Source organism: Rana temporaria, chromosome 1 (genome assembly GCF_905171775.1).
Source record: "Rana temporaria chromosome 1, aRanTem1.1, whole genome shotgun sequence".
Classification (NCBI taxonomy): domain Eukaryota; kingdom Metazoa; phylum Chordata; class Amphibia; order Anura; family Ranidae; genus Rana; species Rana temporaria.
Window position 1 is genome coordinate 247,540,122 of NC_053489.1, and position 15,346 is coordinate 247,555,467.

The 15,346-nt window shown below is 44.5% G+C and overlaps 1 protein-coding gene across 1 annotated transcript; it reads right to left on the reverse strand.

The window, feature by feature from the left end:
- Positions 1–2,221: 2,221 nt before the first annotated feature.
- Positions 2,222–13,986, reverse strand: LOC120909364. Its single transcript, XM_040321159.1, has 5 exons — positions 13,959–13,986; positions 12,127–12,414; positions 11,359–11,712; positions 6,946–7,233; positions 2,222–2,592 (listed from the first exon to the last, which is right to left on the reverse strand). Exons 1-5 carry the CDS (start codon positions 13,984–13,986, stop codon positions 2,225–2,227), a joined length of 1,326 nt encoding a protein of 441 aa, XP_040177093.1. The 3' UTR covers positions 2,222–2,224.
- Positions 13,987–15,346: the final 1,360 nt, after the last annotated feature.

A 15,346-nucleotide genomic window follows, 5' to 3' on the forward strand; every position in this document is an offset into this window, starting at 1 on the left:
TTGGTCAGAGACATTCACACCAGTGGCCTGCTGGAGGTCATTTTGTAGGGCTCTGGCAGTGCTCATCCTGTTCCTCCTTGCACAAAGGACCAGGTACTAGTCCTGCTTATGGGTTAAGGATCTTCTACTGCCCTGTTCAGCTCTACTAGAGTAACTGCCTGTCTCCTGGAATCTCCTCCATGCTCTTGAGACTGTGCTGGGAGACACAGCAAACCTTCTGGCAATGGCACATATTGATATGCCACCCTGGAGGAGTTGGACTGCCTGTGCAACCTCTACAGTGTCCAGGTATCTCCTCATGCTACCAGTAGTGACACTGACCCTAGCCAAATGGAAAACTAGTGAAAAACAATCAGAAAAGATGAGTAGGGAAAAAAAGTCACCTGTAAAACCATTCCTGTTTTGGAGGTCGTCTCATTGTTGCCCATCTAGTGCACCTGTTGTTATTTTCATTTACACCAAAGCAGCTGAAACTGATTATCAACCCCCTCTGCTACTTAACTGACCAGTTCAATATCCCAGGAGTTTAATTGACTTGATGCGATACTCTGGTTAAAAAGTGTTCCTTTCATTTTCTTTGAGCAGTGTTATAAACAGACCAAAAAGAACAAAAAATAAAAGTTCACTGTTACATATACCTTACCTGCACACCTCAGAAAATACAAACCTACTATTTTGATAACAGGGAAGCTCCTTTGGGAAAATATCTGTATCTCATCATGGTTAACACAGAGGACACATGAATAATTTCTAACACTGTCTTGGAAGAACTGGGTATAACGTGTGAGAAGAATCTCAATGGGGTGTCAGGTAAGATGATTTGCTCTCTGAAGAATTGGATACCCTTCAATTCTAGCCCATTAGGAGGAGAGCATGTAAATTTGATATTCTCTCTTTTACAGATGTAGAACCCTGATGTTTAGGCAGTGTTGCTATTGCATTTATTTGCCAAGTGATAGTTGCCTTGGCCAATTGTTAGGAGGTCAATTGATTTCACCCTAATGGTGACATTAGATAAGACAAGGGCATTGCAAGGACAGATTAGGAATGAATGGGATGTCTCAGCCAATAGGCAGGGATCTTCTTGGGTCCCTTAGTCTGCTTTGAGAACCTATTTATTTGGGTGAAGTCAGGTGATATAGGTTCTGTGCCACCTGGACGGCTGTCTGGGTGGACGTGTTTTGTATTGCCATGGGCTGCTAAGCCATAAATCGAATCCCTATCCCGGGGATATCTGGCTGCTAGGCTATCTGAGAGCCTATCCATAAGTAGTTCAGGGTTGGGTCTATCCAGAAGTGACAGTTCTATCGACCGGGGAACCAGTCGTTGTCGGAGGTAGAGGGTAAGCTTTCGCCACAAAGGGACCATCCACCTTGCTACCGGAGACCATTGTGAGTAAGCTGAGACCAGTACCAGAGCAGACTTCTCACCAACTGGGGACGCTGAAGAAGTGGAAAAGCATCAGCAAGTGTCAAGCCAGGAACCCAGCGGGACCGCAGAGGTGACACTTGTGGAGTGCCAAGCCAGGGACCTAACATGTCAGCGGGGCTGAAGCTTGAGGAGTATCTGTGAGTGCCAAGCCGGGGACCCAGCAGTGAAGCAGGGTGACGCTTGAGGAAGATACGGAGTGCTACAGTGAAAGAGCTCAGGGGATACAGTGGCTAGTGAATCTGAAGTCTAGCGAGAGAGACTGGGAGCTCGTTGAGTGAAGACTCACAGTGAGTGAGTGTGGGGTAAAGAGAACTGTTTGTATTGCAGAAAGTTGAATACCTTTACTGTTAGTAACAGCTACAAGATTGTTGTCATAGGAGACAGTGGTCCTACCTATACAGAAGTGGTCTCTGGCTGGAGGCCTTCACCTGTAGAGCTGTCCACCTATAGAAGTCTCGGAGTCTGACAATTAACATTGCATCTACCTAAGGGTGTCCTGGCCCTAATCCTCTCTCCCACTGATCTGTTTAAAAGACAATAAATCTCTTTGCATTCAAAAAGTGTCTGGTGCCCACCTGTTCATCTTGCATTACACCCACCATGCCTTGTAGCCCACTCTACACTGAAAGATTACATCTGTCCTTAACTCTGGAGATCACTATTGGGCTTCAGGGGTCCCGGGATTTTGCTACACATAAATAGGGTGCAAAGGCTTTACATTTATGGGTGGTGCATGAGGAGACTCTTTAAAACAGTGCTAAAATTACAAAAATGTATTGATTTTAAAAAGCTATTATACATTCCCCTTAAACTGAACCATAGCACTAAGCCCCATGTTGTATTTCCTTAATACACCATTACTATACCTAAGCTCCTTACCTACTGCTTTAATTGTGGCTTCATCACTAGGAATTGAATGAATATTTCTTCCGAGAATGTTTTTATTGTACTGACATGAGTATTTAGCAGAATCAGTGATGTCAGCTGTAGATATATTCATTGTGCCATTATGCTGCGGTTCAATTTTTTGTTTGTCTTTGTAAAAGTCAATCCTATTAGCTGTGGAGCCAAAAGGTGTAGTACAAGTGAGTTTGATAAATTCTCCTCTGATGTAAACTGGATGCATCGGAATTAAAGAAAGTGAAGGAGCCAGAGGTGTATCTGTAACAGAAAAATAGAGGAGATTGATATTAAAGAGGACCTCCAGCCAAAGCATATTATCTTCATGTTTCAACAGCTATATGTGACCTAAAGTCGGGACCCAGCGCATCTTGAATCGGTGTCAAGGGCCGATAACAGGGGTCCTTTACCATGTAATAGCTGCGTCCAATGATGGAGCGATCACTTGTAAACAAACCATTACATGTCCGGTTCAGCTCTCCCCTCTTCTCACACCGCTCGGTACAGTGTGTGAAGAGAGGAGGGAGATGGGTGGAGCAGCACTTGTGGGCTGGATCTGAAGTGCCCACAGCGCTAATCTGTGCCCAGGCAGAAAGGTACCATGGGATATATAGTTCTTAAAAAAGACCCAAGAGAATAACTATAAATTGTACTCTAGATTGTATAGGACTCCTATCATCATTCACAAATATAATGCAAACATTTCGCCTTTATGTTGGCGATGTAACTCTGCTCAAGGTACAATCTTACACATATGGTGGGAATGTGTTCTGATAAAGCCCTTCTGGAAAGATATCCATCGCTTAATTTCTCGCATTACAACATTCACTCCTGATTTCACTGCTGCCCAATATCTACTACACCATTCCTCATTCCCTTATTACACTTATAAAAAATCATTAATGCTTCACCTTATCAATGCTGCTAAGCTTTGTATACCTATTAGATGGACACAATCAGGGCCGGCGCAACCACCAGGCGGACCAAGCGGCCGCTTGGGGCGGGCAGGTCCGCAGCCTGGGATGGGGCGGAAAGATGACCTTTTTTTTTTTTTTTTTTTGTCCGGAGTTGCCGCCGCCCTCCGGCGCCCGGTGTCCCGCTCCAGGGCTCGGGTCCTGCGGGAACGGCGTCTGTAGAGGAGAAGGGAGGGAGAAAAAGTTTCACTGGCACCGCACTGCCCCGCCCCCTCCCCCGGCGAGCTGTTGCAGAAGAACAATAACATCATTAGCATGTGACAAACCCGAGTCTCTGCTGCCTGACTAGTAACTCCCCCCAGCAGGAGATCGTGGCCAGCACTAGCTAAGCTTCTCTTCCTTCCCTGCTGAAGGGAGCATGCTGGCTGCTTGTAATTTTTTTTTGTGATGGACGCTGATGAGCTGACCAGCCAATCTGCAGGCACTTGATAGGGCTAGGTGCATGCAGATTGGCTGGTCAGCTCATCAGCGTCCATCACAAAAAAAAATTACAAGCAGCCAGCATGCTCCCTTCAGCAGGGAAGGAAGAGAAGTTTAGCTAGTGCTGGCCACGATCGGGTTTGTCACATGCTAATGATGTTATTGTATAAATACCAGGAAGCAGCATGGATGGAGGGTAAGTCACAGAAATTGTGTGTGTTACTGTGCCCCCCCCCCTGCAGACTTTAATTAAACTCCTGTTTAAAGGGAAACCTGGCTGAGGTTGACAGGCTGGCATTGTGAAGATGGATGAGGATGACTCTGGGTGGATATGAGAGTTACATTGTGGAGATCCTCTTCACAATGTAACTCTCATCCCCACAGAGTCATCCTCATCCATCTTCACAATGCAACACAATCATCTTCATCCCCACCCAGCACCATCCATCCCTGTCTAACGCATCCCCTGCACCATCTATCCCTTTCCACAACACATCCCCACCCACACCCAGCACCATCCATCCCTCTCCACAACGCATCACCACAACGCATCACCACCCACGCCAAGCACCATCCATCCCACTCCACAATGCATCCCCACCCACCCCTCTCCACAACGCATCCCAACCACGCCTAGCACCATCCACCCTCTCCACAACACATGGCTGTGGAGGAGGCGGGTACAGAGAGAGGTGGCTGTGGAGGAGGCGGGTACCACCCACCCCTCTCCACAACGCATCACCACAACGCATCACCACAACGCATCACCACCCACGCCAAGCACCATCCATCCCACTCCACAATGCATCCCCACCCACCCCTCTGCACAACGCATCCCCACCCACCCCTCTCTACAACGCATCCCCACCCACGCCTAGCACCATCCACCCTCTCCACAACACATGGCTGTGGAGGAGGCGGGTACAGAGAGAGGTGGCTGTGGAGGAGGGGGGTACAGAGAGGTGGCTGTGGAGGAGGGGGGTACAGAGAGGTGGCTGTGGAGGAGGGGGGTACAGAGAGGTGACTGTGGAGGAGGGGGGGTACAGAGAGGTGGCTGTAGAGGAGGGGGGTACAGAGAGGTGGCTGTAGAGGAGGGGGGTACAGAGAGGTGGCTGTAGAGGAGGGGGGTACAGAGAGGTGGCTGTAGAGGAGGGGGTACAGAGAGGTGGCGGTAGAGGGAGGGGGCACAGAGAAGTAGCTTTACAGCCCTCTCTGTACCCCCCCTCCTCCACAACCACCTCTCTGTACCCCCCTCCTCCACAACCACCTCTCTGTACCCCCCTCCTTAAAATGACTAAGATTGTATTTTTTTTCTTTTTTAATAATTATGAGGTGGCACTGGTGGGCAGTAATGAGGTGGCACTGATGGACACTAATGGGCTGAACTGGTAGGCAGTGATGAGGTTGCACTGACAGGCTGAACTGGTGGACACTAATGAGGTGGCACTGTTGGACACTGATAGGCTGATACCTCTCCACCCTAAACAATAACCTCCTCCCCAACCTAGATTTTCTGAGATAATGAAAAAAAAAAAAATATATCGGCCGCAAAAATCGGCCTAAAATATCGGCCATCGGCCGCCCCAATTTTGAAATATCGACATCGGTATCGGCCAGAGAAAAACCCATATCGGTCTACCTCTAGTCTGCACTGTAGGGGTGTCTGCATTGTAGGGGTGGGAGTCTGCACTATAGGGGTGTCTGTACTGTGGGGGTCTGCACTGTAGGGGTGTCTGTACTGTGGGAGTCTGCACTATAGAGGGGTCTGTACTGTAGTGGTGTCTGTACTGTGGGGGTCTGCACTATAGGGGTGGGGGTCTGCACTGTAGGGGTGTCTGTACTGTGTCGGGTTGGGGTCTGCACTGTAAGGGTTTCTGTACTGTGGGGGGCTGCACTATAGGGGTGTCTGTACTGTGGGGTATGGGGGTCTGCACTGTAGGGGTGTCTGTACTGTGGGGGTCTGCACTATAGGGGTGGGGGTCTGCACTGTAGGGGTGTCTGTACTGTTTCGGGTGGGGGTCTGCACTGTAAGGGTGTCTGTACTGTGGGGGTCTGCACTATAGGGGTGTCTGTACTGTGGGGGTCTGCACTGTTGGGGGTCTGAACTGTTGGGGGTGTCTGTGTAATGGGGTCCAGAGGTGCAGGGTGCTATGTAATGTAAAGGGGTCCAGTGGTGTATGGTGCTGTGTAATGTAAAGGGGTCCAGTATGTTTTACATTTAGTAGTATGGTGTATATTATACTAAGAATTTCTGGTGTGGCGTAGTTACAAAAGCACAAATTAGTGTGTTTTTTTTATATAAAAAAATTATTGAAAGAAACATTTTTGCAAGGGAGGTGGGTGGCCGTTGGGGGGGGGGGGCGCCAAAATGGAGCTTCGCTTGTGTAGGCAGAAATCCTTGCACCGGCCCTGGACACAATCTTCACCTCCTACCATCTCAGACTGGTTTAAGAAAATTTAACACATTGCCGAAATGGAAGAATTAATTTTTCAATCCAGGGATTCACCAAAATCCTTCTATGACAAGTGGGCTTGTTGGTTAAACTTTAAAAATTCCACTGAGTTTCATTCGTTCAACAATGCATCTCCGTGAAATTTTTATATTTCATTCTCTCCTAACACTCCTTCTTATATGATCTTGATGAGGTTATTATCCGTTGTTATATGTATGTATTCCCTCTCTTTTTCCTCTTTCCCTTCCCTTTCCTTTTCCACCCCTTTCCCCTCTTCCTCTTTTTGTTTTTGTCCTTTATTGGACATGACATGTACCTATGCAACATTTGAATTCTCCCTTTGTGGAGCATTTTGTGTAGTCTACTTATTATATGATTTATATCATTTATGTATACTTACTGTTATATATTTAATTCTTAAAACTTCAATAAAATATTTGAGTAAAAAGCAGAGGTGACGCTTGAAAGCATGCAGGGGATCTGGGAATTTGTGGAAAGAGACGGCCAGCAGAGCAGCAGCAATCTATATCAAATATAACTATTCTTTGTAATGCTATTACAATGCTGATGCTACAAAAATAAAAGTGTATGTTGAGACCATACATTTCCTTTAATCTTTGCCTATCAGTAAGATTGTGACGTAGAAACAAACCTTAAATCCATATAATTAGACTGTACCATATCCCTATTCTACCACATCTCTATAAATATGAAACCATATTAGAAACAAACCATGTTTAATTCAAGTTGTGTTAATAAATTCCCACCTGTTACAATGACTGTCACATAGTCACTCTGTGATGAGTTGATGTTCCGTCCATTTATTTCCACCCAATATTTACATGCATATTTCCCAGAAGCATTTTCCAAGGACGCAGATATTGTATAATCACTGTGCAATGGATCCCCTTCATGAATTTTCTCCTTTTCCTGGTAAATCTGTATTCTTTTTGCTGATATACCAATTGGTGGTGAGCAGCTCAAAGTAAAAGATTCCTCTTTAGTATACACAGTGTATGAAGGTGTCAGTCTAATAGAGGGTGCCTGTGGGATCTCTACAATAAGGTTAAAGATTACATACAATTTAATTAAAGTTCCTGTTTGCAACATTTTATAACAAAATATAAAAAAATTTATATTTAGCTTATTTCAAAATTTTCAGCATTTGTTTGTTTTGCAAAAAAAAAACAGTGGTGATTAAATACCACCAAAAGAAAGCTCTATTTGTGTGAAAAAAATGTCAACATTTTTGTTTGGGTACAGTGTTGCATGACCAAGCAATTGTCATTCAAAATGTGACAGTGCTGAAAGCTGGAAATTGGCCTGGGCAGGAAGGGGGTAAAAGCGCCCAGTAGGCAAGTAGTTAATGTTTGCCTATGAGTAAAATTGTGAAGTAGAAACAAACCTTAAATCCATATAATTAGACTTCCACTGTACCATATACCTATTCTACCACATCTCTATAAATATGAAACCATTAGGATTAGAAACATTTCCCACCTGTTACACTGACTGTTACATAGTCACTCTCTGATGAGTTGATGTTCCGTTCATTTATTTCCTCCCAATATTTACATGTATATTTCCCAGAAGCATTTTCCGACGACGCAGATATTTTATAATCAATGTGCAATGGATCCCCTTCATGAATTTTATTTTTTTCGTGGTAAATCTGTATTCCTTTTGCTGATTTACCAATTGGTGGTGAGCAGGTCAAATGAAAAGATTCTTCTTTAGTATACACAGTGTATGCAGGTGTCAGTCTAATAGAGGGTGCTTGTGGGGTCTCTACAATAAGAAGGTTAAAGATTTCATACAGTTTATAGTTAAGGACATTTCTTATCTATTTAATTAATATAGTTTACTAATTTTATAAGATCGTTTTTTCATTCATACCACAGAGTACTTTAAAACTGGACTAAAAGGTTTGCTGTATAGCTCACCCCTCTGCTGCCCCTTTTGTTCCCGGGAAGGTTCCCCTGCTGGAGGCCTTTCCATAATCAGTGTGTAAATTCTGGCCTGGCTCTGGGTTGGACTGTCTACTGTGCCCTGTAACAGCACTTGGGCATGCCAATTGTCCTTGCCAGCACCTAGCACTGCATAGTGAGTGTAGGGGCCGATAAAAGCATTATTATAAAGAAAATGTATTCCGTTCAAAAATAATTGTGTTTGAAAAATCACTGCACAATGACATCAAAAATTGCAACAGTCTCCATTATTTCTTTGGGTCTTTTTGGGCTGAAAAAAAATATATATAATGTTTGGGGTTCTGAGTATTTTTCTAGCAAAAAACATGATGATTTTTACATGTAGGAAAGAAATGTCAGAATTGGCCTGGGCTGGAAGTAGTTAAAGGGTATCTGAGCTAACTGCACTGTATTATCATTGTGTTGACTCATTGGGGGTGATTTAGTAAAACTGGAGCACATAGAATCTGGTGCAGTTGTGCATTATAACCAACCAGATTCCAGGGTTTATTGCCAAAACTTAAAGGATAAGTTCACTTTTCGTAACATGTTAAATGTTACACCCAGGGGCGGACTGACCATTCGGGCCCTCGGGCACTGCCCGAGGGCCCCATGCCACAAGGGGGCCCCATCAGGATTGCCAGCCTCAGTAAAACCAGGGACAGTATGTAAAATCTGTGTTTAAAAAAAAATCCCAAGATTATAGCTGCCCCGCCCATCCAGTACCTTTTCAGTGTGTGTATGTGTATTCTGTGTGTATGTATACTGTGTGTGTATATTGTGTGTCTGTGTGTTTGTATACTGTGTATGTATACTGTATGTGTGTGTGTATACTGTGTTCCCCCATAATCTATTGCCTGGGGGCCCCATAATCTCCTATTGCCCGGGTGCCCCATAATCTCTTATTGCCCAGGGGCCCCATAATCTCCCATTGCCCGGGGGGGCCCCATGAGTTGCCCCTGGTTACACCCATATTCAGGGTATAACATGTTCAGGACAGACCGACCCCACCCCCCCCTGACAGCTAATGGGGATCCCCCGACTAGCTGTCGCAATTTAAAAAAAGGCGGCCCAGGTTTGCAGTAGACCTGCGTGGCACCAGCAATCTACTGATCACTGGTGCAATGCATTACAATCCAAGAAGTTGTAGAAAGAGACGGCCAGCAGAGCAGCAGCACTCACAACATGAAAGGAGATTTTTCAAGTAAGATTCTGTTGGATCATCAACTATAACTATGCTGATGTTCTAAAATAAAAGTGAATGCTGTGACCATATATTACCTTTAACCACTTCCTTCCCGTGCTATAGCCAAAAGATGGCTTCAACACAAGCTTACAATGCCGGGAGGGCGTACATGGGTGTCCCGCGCAGGCGGTATGCTCTGTGATCGACAAATCCTTTGGACTGGGCTGATACCAGGCCGGGGTAAAGGGCCAATCACAGCGATCCTTTACCACATGATCACAGGATGTAAGCACAAGCCGGTTATCTGTTTTTCTCTTTGTGTTACAGTGACATCGGTCCCAATAGTGCATACCAGTGCTGCTAATCAATTCCTACCTGTGCTGCCAATCAGTGCTTACCAGTGCTGCCAATCAGGGCCTACCAGGGCTACCAATCAGAGCCCACAAGTACCACCTATCAGTGCCCACCAGCCCTGCCAATTAGTGCCTCATCATCAGTGTCATCTGTCAGTTCTGCCTATCAGTGCCACCTACCAGTGCCGATCAGTGCTGCCTATCAGTGCCCATTAGTGCCACTTATCAGTGGCCATCAGCGCTGCCTATCAGTGCCACCTCTCAGTGCTCTTCAATGCTGCCTATTAAAGCCCATCAGTGCCACCTAGAAGTGCCCATCAGTGCCACCTAGAAGTGCCCATCAGTGCCACCTATCAGTACAGCCTCATCAGTGACTCTTCATCAGTGCCCATCCATGCCGCCTTATCAGTGCCCATCAGTGCCGATTGGTGCAGCCTATCAGTGCTTTTCAGTGCAGCCACTTTAACACACATCAGTGAAGAAGAAAAATTACCTGCTAGCAAAAATTTATAACAAACTATGAAAAATTATTATTTATTTTAAAAATGTCAGCTTTTTTTATTTGTTTAGCAAAAAATAAAAAACCCAGTAGTGATTAAATAACATCAATAGTAAGCTCTATGTGTGTGAAATAAAATTACAAAAATGTTATTTGGGTACAGTGTCACATAACCGTGCAATTGTCTTTCAAAGTACGACAGTGCTGAAAACTTAAAATTGGCCTGGGGAGGAAGGTAGTAAAAGTCCCCATTAAGCAAGTGGTTAAACTTTGCCTATCAGTAAATCTGTAAAGTAGAAACAAACCTTAAATCCATATAATTAGACTTCCACTGGTCCATATCCCTATTCTACAACATCTGGATTTCTGCTTTCGGATAATCAGGAAACAGGTTTCAAGACCCACTTTCTGTTTGGCCGGGAGGAGAATCAGTGTGACAGTAGCGAATATTAATTGTTGCGCAATTTGGTTGGCTCAGGGCGCCCCAAGCCCATGCTTTTTTGAAGCCTATTAGAGCCTCTGGCTATAATCACGTGCAGGGCTCTAGTCCTGCGGGAACGCGTGGGAACGGAGTTCCTGCACTTTTTTCACAGCAGGAACGCAGTTTCCTTTGCAGGACTAGAACAGCCGAGAGCAGCCGAGCCGCCCGAGCCAATCCTTCACTAAGCGATGATGCCCAGCTCGAGTCACTGTCAGGGGCAGGCGAACCTTAGTAATCCTTTATGTTACTGGCCGCTTCCTGTATATGGATTCATCGGGTAGTGTGCGGGTATTCCGTCACTTCCTCGATGCCGCAATTCCTCCTGGGAGCTTTTGTCATTGTTCCCAGGAGACATTGCAGAGGTCTGCCGCGAGTTATCGCAGGATTTAGAAAGAACTTGCTTAAAAAAACATGCGGTTTAGTAATTTTGCATATGAGCGTATCAATTTTTTTTTTTGGTGGGGGAGTGGATCTTGGGTGGGAGTTCCCACACTTTTTTCTCCAGGACTTGACCCCTGATCACGTGCTTAAAAAAAAAAAAAAAAACATTGGAATCCATGCATCCGGCATGTAAATTAGGGGGCCGGACACATGGGAAGGCAGGTGCCCCTAATAGAGTGCCCGCCACTGATAAATATGAAACCATGTTCGAAACAAACCATGTTTAATTCAAGTTGTGTTAATAATTTCCCACCTGTTACACTGACTGTCACATAGTCACTCTGTGATGAGCTGATGTTCCGTCCATGAATTTCCACCCAATATTTACATGTATATTTCCCAGAAACATTTTCCAAGGACACAGATATTGTATAATCACTGTGCAATGGATCCCCTTCATGAATTTTCTCCTTTTCCTGGTAAATCTGTATTCCTTTTGCTGATTTACCAATTGGTGGTGAGCAGGTCAAAGTAAAAGATTCCTCTTTAGTATACACAGTGTATGAAGGTGTCAGTCTAATAGAGGGTGCTTGTGGGATCTCTACAATAAGGTTAAAGATTACATACAATTTTATTAAAGTTCCTGTTTGCAAAATTTTATAGCAAACTATGAAAATTTATATTTAGCTTATTTCAACATTTTCAGCATTTGTTTGTTTGTTTTTTCAAAAAATGAAAAACACAGTGGTGATTAAATACCACCAAAAGAAAGCTCTATTTGTGTGAAAAAAAATGTCAAAAATGTTGTTTGGGTACAGTGTTGCATGACCGAGCAATTGTCATTCAAAATGTGACAGCGCTGAAAGCTGAAAATTGGCCTGGGCAGGAAGGCGGTAAAAGCACCCAGTAGGCAAGTAGTTAATGTTTGCCTATGAGTAAAATTGCGAAGTAGAAACAAACATTAAATCCATATAATTAGACTTCCACTGTACCATATCCCTATTCTACCACATCTCTATAAATATGAAACCATATTAGAAACAAACCATGTTTAATTCAAGTTGTGTTAATAATTTCCCACCTGTTACAATGACTGTCACATAGTCACTCTCTGATGAGCTGATGTTCCGTCCATTAATTTCCACCCAATATTTACATGTATATTTCCCAGAAGCATTTTCAGAGGATGCAGATATTGTATAATCACTGTGCAATGGATCCCCTTCATGAATTTTCTTGTTTTCCTGGTAAATCTGTATTCCTTTTGCTGGTTTACCAATTGGTGGTGAGCAGGTCAAATTAAAAGATTCTTCTTTAGTATACACAGTGTATGAAGGTGTCAGTCTAATAGAGGGTGCTTGTGGGGTCTCTACAATAAGAAGGTTAAAGATTTCATAAAGTTTAATTTTAAGGACATTTCTTATGTATTTAATTAATATAGTTTACTAGTTTTATAACACTGAGTATTTTGAAAACCAGATAGCTTGTCCCCTCTGCTGCCCCTTACGTTCCCTGCAAAGTTCCCCTGCTGGAGGCCTTTCCAAAATCAGTGTGTAAATTCTGGCTTGGCTCTGGGTTGGACTGTCTACTGTCCCTAATAACAGCACTTGGACATGCCAATTGTCCTTGCCAGCACCTAGCACTGCATAGTGAGTGTAGGGACTGATGCTATGGACAACGAACACAGGTGCATTTTATTGATGGCATTTTGAATGCACAGAGATACCGTGATGAGATCCTGAGGCCCCATACACACGTCCGAGGAAGGAACTCGACGGGCAAAACTCATCGTTTTGCTCGTCGAGTTCTGTGTGAAGCCGCCGAGGATCTCGGCGAGCGAACTTTCCTCAATGAACAACGAGGAAATAGAGAACATGTTCTCTATTTGGCTCGACGAGGAACTCGTCGGCTTCCTCGGCCAAAAGTGTACACACGCCGGGTTTCTCGGCAGAATTCAGCTCCGATCGAGTTTCTGGCTGAATTCTGCCGAGAAACTCGGTCGTGTGTACGGGGCCTTAAGGCCCATTGTTGTGCCATTCATCCATGACCATCATCTCATGTGGCAGCATGATAATGCACGGCCCCATGTTGCAAGGATCTGTACACAATTCCTGGAAGCTGAAAACTTCCCAGTTCTTGCATGGCCAGTATACTCACCGGACATGTCAGCCATTGAGCATGTTTGGGACGCTCTGGATCGGCGTATACAACAGGAGTGTTCCAGTTCCTGCCAATATCCAGCAACTTTGCACAACCATTGAAGAGGAATGGACCAACATTCCATAGACCACAATCAACAACCTGATCAACTATATGCGAAGGAGATGTGCTGCACTGCGTGAGGCAAATGGTGGTCACACTAGATACTGACTGGTTTTTGGACCCCCGAATACAGTAAAACTGCACATTTTAGAGTGGCCTTTAATTGTGGCCAGCCTAAGGCACACCTGTGCAATAATCATGCTGTCTAATCATCATCTTGATATGCCACACCTGTGAGGTGGATGGATTATCTTGGCAAAGGAGAAGTGCTCACTAACACAGATTTAGACAGATTTGTGAATAATATTTGAGAGAAATAGGCCTTTTGTCTATATAGAAAAAGTCGTAGATCTTTAAAGGGGTTGTAAACCCTCCTGTATTTTCACCTTAATGCATTGTATGCATTAAGGTGAAAAAACTTCTGACAGTGACTGGCCCAATTGTTTTACTCACCTGAGGCTGTTTGTTCCCTCGGCAGAGACACACTGTACGATTGCCATTGGCTCCCGCTGCTTTCAATCAAATCCAATGACGTGGGCGCCGGGGGACAGGGACGAGTCTGGCATTCTGTGTCTATGAACGCAAATGCTGGACTCATGAGCACGCCCACAAGGTAACCCCCTGGGAGAGTGCTTCACCTAGGGAGTTTACCGATGCGAAGAGGGGCTGCGGGCGCCATTGGGGGAGGGGGAGGGGGCGAGCAGGCAAGTCAGGACACTCTCTACTTTGCAGATAGAGAAAGGAGCTGTGTGTTAGTGGCCGTCCTGACACTCCTGCTCGCCCTCTCCCCCCTCAAGAGGCTTTCTCCACACCAGGAGGAAAGCCTCGCATTACGGTGAGTAGTTACAGACAGAAGAACAGGAAGTGAGGATTTCTCAGAAGAAATAAAGACATTTAAAAGCAAAATCGAAGGATGAGGTAAGTGAAGGAGGACTGCACCAAGGTAAAGGAAGCTATTTAAGGAAAAAAATATTTCCTTTACAACCCTTTTAAGTTCAGCTCATGACAAATAGGAGCAAAACACAAAAGTATTGCGTTTATAATTGTGTTCAGTGTGTATAATGTTTGGGGGGGTTTTGAGTAATTTTTTAGCAAAAAAATTATGTTTTTTACATTTAGGAGAGAAATGTCAGAATTGGCCTAGGCTGGAAGTAGTTAAAGGGTATCTGAGCCAACTTCACTTTATTATCATTGTGTTGACTCATTGGGGGAGATTTACTAAAACTGGAGCACATAGAATCTGGTGCAGCTGTGCATTATAACCAATCAGCTTATCAGGTTTTATTGCCAAAGCTTAAAGGATAAGTTCACCGTTCGCAACATGTTACATGCTACACCCATATTCAGGGTATAACATATTACGAACAGACCAGCCTCAGTCCCCCCAGCTCTGACAGCTAGCAGGGATCATATTCCCCCCCACTAGCTGACAGCTAGTGGGGGTCTTCTCCTCCCCCCCTCGCTAGCTGCCGCAATTAAAAAAAAAAAAACGCCTGGCCGCATCACTCATTTAGAATCCTCAGTGAATGGAAAACTGCAAACTGACATCCTTTGAACTCTTTTTATTGAACAACACGGCGCTGTGGAGTGCTGTGGTAGTTTATTGAGTCTTACCGTCAGATTGTAGGGCACACAGATACGCTGACAGGTCAGCAGGAGACCTACATGGCACCAGCAATCTGCTGATCACTGGTACAATGCTTTACAATCCAAGAAGTTGTGTTAAGAGACGCCCAGCAGAGCAGCAGCACTCACAACATGAAAGGAGATTTTTCAAGTAAGCTTCTATTGGATTGTCAAATATAACTATTCTTTGTAGTGCTATTACAATGCTGATGTTATAAAATAAAAGTGTATTCTGTGACCATAGATTTCCTTTAAAGTGATATTATAGGTTTGATTTAAAAAAATTTAAAAAATTAAATAACAAACATGTCATTCTTACCTCCACTGTGCAGCTAGTTTTGCAAAGAGTGGCCCCAAACTGCGGCTCTCTCGGCTCCTCCCCGCCTCAGATAACCCCCTCTGGGAAGCACTCT